Source organism: Vigna radiata, chromosome 4 (assembly GCF_000741045.1).
Source record: "Vigna radiata var. radiata cultivar VC1973A chromosome 4, Vradiata_ver6, whole genome shotgun sequence".
Taxonomy (NCBI): domain Eukaryota; kingdom Viridiplantae; phylum Streptophyta; class Magnoliopsida; order Fabales; family Fabaceae; genus Vigna; species Vigna radiata.
Window position 1 is genome coordinate 12,031,870 of NC_028354.1, and position 8,042 is coordinate 12,039,911.

An 8,042-nucleotide genomic window follows, 5' to 3' on the forward strand; every position below is an offset into this window, starting at 1 on the left:
TAGACTTGTTTAGCGAAGTCAAAGTCAGAGAACTACTAACTTAGTGGTCGTTAGGCAAAACCAAAATAAGAGAATTCACTAACGTGACGATCGTTGGTCAAGAATATACTCTTTGGCCAACATTTGGGAGAATTTAAGTATGTAAGTTCTAGTGGTTTTCTCCTTGAGCGAGCATATTTAGTCATTGAGCGAGTGTGTTAGACATTACTAACTGAGCGAGCAAATTTAGTGGCTGAGAAAAAATATCAAAATTTTTTTTAAAAAAATCATATATTTCTTATGATGTGTTTTATGTGTGATTATGTGAATGTTAAAACAATGATTGATTTATAATATGATTGTGAACATATATGATGGTTATTATGTATGATGTGGTGATGATGACAAGTATGTTATTGATTATATGCATAGTATCAATGTTTGGCATAATTTTGTGGATCTCGTGGTGAGACTCCATGGTGGTGTTTAGTAGTTATATGTTTGGCGTATATCCATCGAACTCATGAGTAGTTTTATGGTGGGATTCATTAGTGTGATGTATTGGTGTAGGCACTCAATCTTGGTAGTTATATTGGCGTTCCAATAATCATTCCATCTCAAATGGAGAAATGGGGTTATGTGGTGAGGAGTAACATGAGCTAGTCTATGGTTTGATTCTTTAACTATAGGTGGTAGACGGTCTAGCCTTGTGTGGTAGCTTGGAATGAGCCAATTGTTCCACTACTACAAGTGCAAAAACTTGTCATAGTCTAACATCACTACACATATCTGGATGATCAAGTCTAAGTGTTATGAATATGTTTATGTTTTGGATTGAATTGAGGATGTAATTAGAATACATGGCTCTATGCCTTAGGATGGATTTATATAACTTGCATATATATTAACTTTTGTATTTTATTGTATGATATTTTGGTAGGTTAGCTTACTATTTCTTCTTTTGTTTGTTTTGTTTTTTCTTATTTGCGATGATCACCTTAATAGTGGAAGTAGAGAAAAATGTCTCTAATAAGTTGATGTTAAGAGGTGATGAGATTGAGACGTAGAGTAAAATATTTGGTTTCAAATTCATTCATTTTTGAAAGACCCTTTTATTCTTTTAATTCACTATAATATCTTTAATAGCAATGATATTATATATATATATATATATATATATATATATATATATATATATATATTTCTATTATAAGATATATGTAATAACGTCTTATATACTTTCTTTGAGTTAACTATTTTATATTATTGGAGATGTGATGAATTTTAAGATAGTGAAATATTATGAAAATTGAAATTTTACATTATAAAATAAAAATTACATTGAAATAAAATGCTATTGATAGAACTCGAATTTAAATAAATTGTGGATCAGTGAATAGTTTAAATAAAAATATTACTGTTATTATTAAGATACAAGAGTTATTATTTAAAATTAAAAAAAAAATTAACAAAATTATATTAATGGAACGGTAAAGATATGACTTGGACGAAGAAAAAAAAAATCAAAATATTATTTTTGTAATGAAACATAGGATGACGTGACTAGTCATCCAAAAAAGCTATTATCTTGAAATTTATGTGTAAATCTCACCAAACAAGCATTTTCTTTTCTTTTGTCTGTTACAATATATAATCCAAACAAACAGACTCTTATCTAATAATATCATATTGAAACACTCTCTATAGCGTAGTCGTGTTAATATTTTTTTTCATAACTATATATGAGAGAAAGTTATTAGTATTTAGGATTCAATAAACTTATATATATGTAAACACTTGAAAAAAAAAAAGGCAATAAAACTTCAAATGATTAGGTTATATATAAAAAATTTTATTTATAGAAATATACATTTAAGGAATTAACCGACCACGTTTTAACTTTTTGATATACAGTTTTCACTTGGTAATATTATATATATAATTCAGAGTAATCAAATTTGCTTGCAATATTATATATATTATATGGCAAACAATAAAATGTAAAAGAGTGTATTACAAAAATATTACTAACACTTGTATTGTTACAAGACAAACAAATGACGAGTCTTCGGGAGAAAAACAAAATAATTTCATGGGAAGGATATGTTGGGAGTGTCAGTGATTTGTCAAGTTGGTGGAATGAAGATAAATAACTATCACAAGAAAAGGACCAATTTAGTGACAAGGTCAAAATGATTCCGATCACTTTGAACTAATACCTTACAATCTGTTTTATTTTTGTATAGCATTTTAAGTATTTAACCTAATGCATTGTTGTAACAATTCAGCCTTCCCCATGAATTAATACATCCAATATCTCAACTTTCGGTGCTTTCCACTGCACAGCTCGTCCTGATAAAATTAATACACTCCAACTCGCACTCTCACCTCCGTCACCAAGTAAAGAAACAACTGGTTCTTACCTTGTGTGTGATGAAACAACAAAATCTCTTTCTCTACCTCCAAAACAGATCTTGTCTATTACAATGTTTACATTGCATCATTCAACCTTTGCTACCACTTCACCAGCCAGGTTGCTTTCTACAACCGTTTCCCTTACAAATCTGGGAATTCAAACAGCATGAAAAATACTTCCGTGAATACACGAAACAAGAAATTTTCTTTTACAAGTTTGAACCAGGAAGTACCTTTCGAATTTGTCACGTGATGATTGCAATACGTAGATTGAAAGGATGAATGACAACATGAGCCCTGGATACGTTTAAAAGCAGAGACAGCAAAAGTGCACACGCGCTTAGTAAAATACAACGCTATCTACAAATTCATAGTGTTTTGGTTATAAAAAATGTATATTTCAAGTAATTTAAATCCTGAGCAAACGTACACTGTTGAAATCCTAACGGTAATACTGCGACTATTTGTAAAATTAAAATTATGGTGTAGCCACGTATGTTGTGTCCAGCAAATGACAGATAAAGGGTGCCAAAATATTTAGCCTCTTGTCGATCGGTAAATCCAACAGAATGGGAGTTAAATTTCAAGGACGACACATTGACAAGAAAGCTAACAAGAGATCTTCTATTAGATGTGTGTGTGTCTTAACAAAACTAAACGACATGATTACTTTAAAAGTAAAAAGAACACGATACTCCCCTCCTCATCCCTTACCCCAATCCCACCTTTCCCTCGTCCAAATTTCAGAGAAATGACAATTCTCAATACATACAGGACCAGCGAGGAAGGAAATATTTTGTTCAAGGGCAAATAATATGCTTATGGCTCATTGTCAGGTCAATAACCTACAAATAAGTGCCATTATATTTTTTACAAGAGAAATGGCTTAGTATAGTCATGACAAATTCATTGATGGAAGGAGTCACATGTAACTTGCTTAGGTATTTATAGCTCCTGTTTAAACAGATAGTTGAGCAATGTGAGCCAAAAGTATATAATATTCATTGATGAAACGGGACATACTGTAATTCATTAGTAAATTCGAAGGGAACCAAAATCAGAACAACTTTCCTGGCTACATGGGCAGAATGAATTTCAGCTAGAAGCTGTTACAGGTGTTTGGAGCTAGAAGCAGTTTTAGGGAGAATTAGTAAAAGGATAAACTACAAAATGTATCAGAACTTGGGAAAAACAATTCTAAAAATCTCTGAAACATGGAACCAGAACATGGGGGAGGGAGAGGAGAGAGTCACGTGAACATTTTTATTTGAATTTTTCCCTGGCCCTTAAATTTTATCTAAAGTTGATTACAGAATGTTCTCACTCATTTCTCACAATCATCAAGTGTTCTCATTAAATATGCTCCATATATGAAAAGAATCAGGAGAAAGTCATTAATTTACCTGAACCAAAAAGAACAAAAAATCCTGAATTCACATCTATCTCTGAGTGCTCCTTCCTGAAATATTTCAGAAAGCATATTAAGCAAGTGTTCCTTTCCCCAATCTATGAAATTTATTATTATTCAAAATGATGAACATGACTAACACATATAGAAGGATCACAGAAAGTTCATGTCTTGTGTTCATTCAAGTGTTTTAATAAATACTGCAACCATAGGAGTTAAGAAAACAAATTATGTTTGAAGGAATAAGGTGATTAGTGATTTAGATTAACTTAATGCATACACTACGTGTGTATAAATAGATGATGCTTGTCGTCAAGTTGGTGACCTGTGAATTGCATATCAAAAGGATGTATATAAATTGATGATGTTTATTGTCAAGTTTGGGAACTGCAAACCAAAAGGAAATAACAAAATAAGGGACCATGTAGCAGCAGTAACCGTTGCCATAAACACTACTATTAAATTATTTAAATTACAACTTGTTTGCTATATCATCATCGATAAAAGGGGTGTATTCAAACATATACCTGTGAATCTTGGGAAACTGAAAATAAAAAACTTAAAAAGAACAAAATCATCATCAATGAGTGCAAAAGCGTTAACTTGCCTCCTTTTTAGATTAATATAGCGCTACTAGCATAACAAAGTTTCAGAACAATGAATCCCAACATCATAACCCAATCCCTCGAATGCAAGCAAATTATATCAGGGGCTTCCATAACAATAAATTTGTTCAAACTTCAAATTAATATTGGCAAACTATATAAAATGTTTAAATACATGGATGAAGTTAAAAAGACACAAACCATGTATATCGGACAAGTACATGCTTGGGCCAATGCTCAGGGTCCCAGAATTGTCTACGAATCTCAGGGTGAATTTCAACATCTATAAAAAAAATAAAAAAAATTCTGTTACTACAACCAAGTTCTCAAGGCCACTAGAAATGAGTTATAAAAGCAAAACTTAAGTAATCATATTGCCCAATGTTTCTCTTCAATATACCAGACAATTGACAGATAGGAATTCATCAAAGTGTAAGTTATCAACCTACTTATATTCTTTATGAAAGGCAATGTCTACAGAATATGCAGGTTCCACAGAATCAGGTCTCATCATCGATAATAAAAGTTTAACAACACTAAGTCACAACCTTCAAGTTTCTCAACATTTTACAATAAGAGAGAATTATATTCCTTCAGACATTGGTAAGAAAAGAAAAGAAAAATGTCTTCACTAATAACGTGTGGAGTTAGAGCAGAATCAACCAAACAGAGACTGCAGCATCCATACATGAATATGATAAATGTAATTGAAATTATACACGCTAGATAAAATTTATATGTAGAATGGTCATGTCATAAAAAGGAAAGTCTGATAAACATAAAATTAGAAGGAATTAAAGAATTAGAGAATTAAATGCTGACAAAATTTCAAATAAAGTTTAGGAACAATAAATTAAAAATCTTTTGAATCTATACAAACAGTTTACAAAACAGTCCCTAACATTTCCATATTCCAACACATTTCAGACGAATCTTGACAAAAGGTCACATGTGTAAGTTAAGAATAATACTTTCACTTTCTAAAGTTCTGAAAATGTAGTGGACTTAGACGTGTTATAAACCCAGATATCAGCCTCTACGTAAAGAACTCAATGTTTAAAAAATGTGATTAGAGAAGAACAACGTACAGTGATGAGGCATATCCACAACTTTAGCAGTGACACCATGCAAATCACTTCCTGAATACCTCTGCGTCACATTAAAATTCCAATCAATCGATGTGCTACCAAAACAAGTTGAATAAACTGAACAAGATCAAATCGATGACCTATCTTGAACACAAAAATACCAGATTGACTTCAATCATTGGAACCTCTGTACTTTTACGATTAACCACAAGAAGCCATGGGATTAAAAACTTTTCCCTCCCAACTTGAAATGATCTGCAGATAAATTTTTACATGAGGAAAACTATAACCATATTTTCTCAAGAAGTAATGCAATTAAAGACACAAGTCAACCGGTTAGAAACTGATCACGACAATGCAATCACCACATATATGGTACAGTAAATAAATAGCACAGAATTCCATTTATTTGCGTTCAGAATATGATACATTATTCGTTTCATTTCCTGTAACAAGCATTCCAAGTTCACTTTTATCACCCATGGACTACAAGAAAAATAGAAGCATATTGCTTATTTTAAATTTGTGTTAAAATTCCATAGCCCTAAATTCAGCCACAGTACCTTCTAATTTTCCTTTTACCAATATTCCAGCATAACTATCCCTGAATAGAGAAACGAATCAGTCACGGACCATTCACTCTGCACAGAATATCTTTCTAAGATCCTCATTTCACAAAGAGAGTCGCAGTACAAACAGCAAATCCTTCGGATTACTTCTTACCAAGTTCAAGTTTATATACAGGCATTTTTTCCTTATTATTTAGGTAAATTCAAACGCTAACCTAAATTCAGGTCAACTCAAAAGGCACACATTAAAAGTAGAGAATTTAAATTTCTCACAATTTATAAGCATCAGCACCAGTGAAACCCGTGGGTTTGGGTATTGGCATCAAGACCTACAAAACCAGCTCCCGGAAAGAAAAAATAGAGAATTATAATAATTAATTATTTAATTAAATTAAGGAAACCCTAATTCAACGAACTCGGTACCTCGCGATTTACAGCGAAGATGGGGCAGTGGCGACCAATGAGGTCGTGCCACACGGTTCGCGACTGCGATCACAGTAGAAGAAAACGAGTAAGAGATGAAAGAGCGCCGTACAAAAGGAAGAGAAAATTGCAGAGAGTAAAAAGGTAAATGGGAACGAACGGAATGGTATTGACCCATGCGGCTCATGGGAACGATGTCGCCGGGTCTGTAAGCGACAGCAATCGTTAGAAACGACGGCATCAGAAGAAAAAACGACAGTGGTAGAAGCAGTTTCACGGTAGCTGCAGCCATGGCTACCAACTGTAACAACTATTCAGCGTTTCAGGTCTCTGACTCCGACTCACGCTGTCGTATTAGCATTACGCCCTCCGTTTTGGAGGTGGAAGCACCGTGTTGCCATTTCTACGTATTGGACCGAGCCATGCTCCTGTGGGCTCCGTACGGCCCAATTTCCAAAAAATAATAATTTCTTTTTCCTTTTGAACCTCCATCTCTTAACCATATAGAAACATTTGATGTACCCAAACCGTACGAAAGTAAAATTTGATATGAATTATTGTATGTTTCTTTAAGCATTATGAATGAAAGAGAGTGTATGCAATAATTGCATCGCATGGAGGGTGCAGTGTTTGGTGTTACTCTCTGTATAGGTTTCTACTCCAATCTCCATTGTGCAGGTACCGTTGTCGATGCTGTTGCAAGCAACATAGGCAAAGGAAATTCAACGTTGTTCTTTGTCACACCCATCCACACCTACAATACATGCCATTGCCATTATTGGGTCTATTATTGCCACCACTCAACAGATAAAATAGAAAACCTGAAGCAACTTCTGTTCAATCAAAATGAATTAGGTTAAATATATGTTTTAGTCCTCTTGTTCCCTATTTTCAATTAGGTCCTCATGTTTTTTTTTGTTCCAATTACATCCTAATATTTATAAATTTGAGGAATTAAGCCCTCTACTTTTTTTTTTTTGTCCCAATTACATCCTAATATTTGTAAATTTGAGGCAATTAAGCCCTCTCAATTGGTCTACGACGTTAGTGGCAAGTTAACGGAAAGGGCTTAATTGCCTTAAATTTACAAATATTAGGATGCAATTGGGACAAAAAAAAACATGAGGACCTAATTGAGAATGGAGAACAAATATGAGGACTAAAACATATATTTAACCAATGAATTAATGAAAAAATAAATATGGTTTTAGTCATGGAAAATTTGAATTTTTTTTCTCCAATTTTGCTTCAGTTTAATTCTTAAATTTTGAATATAAATATATATTATGTTTCTTATTCAAATGCTTTAAATTTCGTTAAATTTTGAATCATGTTTAAGTTATTTACATAATTTTTTACACGTTAGAATTCAAATATTATTTATCGAGCCCAAAAATTTAAACAGATAGGTTAAAACAAAAAAATCGATTATTTTTAAAGTCTAGGAATTCACGTGTAAACTTTCACACCTTCTTAGATGTTACACAAATTATAACATGACATAAGAATTTATATTAAAGGAAAACCCTCAGTTAGGAATTACATAACTCATTTC

General features: G+C 32.6%; 1 protein-coding gene across 1 annotated transcript; it reads right to left on the bottom strand.

Annotated features, from left to right (window-relative positions):
• Positions 1 to 1,963: 1,963 nt before the first annotated feature.
• Positions 1,964 to 6,880, bottom strand: LOC106758191. The gene is made up of 9 exons (XM_014641139.2): positions 6,648 to 6,880; positions 6,488 to 6,550; positions 6,338 to 6,393; positions 5,657 to 5,750; positions 5,496 to 5,556; positions 4,609 to 4,690; positions 3,798 to 3,853; positions 2,628 to 2,691; positions 1,964 to 2,543 (listed from the first exon to the last, which is right to left on the bottom strand). The coding sequence occupies exons 1-9, from the start codon at positions 6,777 to 6,779 to the stop codon at positions 2,480 to 2,482; spliced, it is 672 nt and encodes a 223-aa protein (XP_014496625.1). The 5' UTR covers positions 6,780 to 6,880; the 3' UTR covers positions 1,964 to 2,479.
• Between the last annotated feature and the right edge of the window lie 1,162 nt (positions 6,881 to 8,042).

Bases quoted from the DNA above. Each gene is read 5' to 3' on its own strand.
- LOC106758191 (XM_014641139.2), bottom strand. From the start codon at position 6,779: ATGGCTGCAGCTACCGTGAAACTGCTTCTACCACTGTCGTTTTTTCTT. The intron at 3,854-4,608 runs GTTTGTGTCTTT...GAAATATTTCAG, and splicing joins GTACTTGTCCGATATACATG to GAAGGAGCACTCAGAGATAG. The intron at 2,544-2,627 runs GTACTTCCTGGT...TTGAATTCCCAG, and splicing joins TCACGTGACAAATTCGAAAG to ATTTGTAAGGGAAACGGTTG.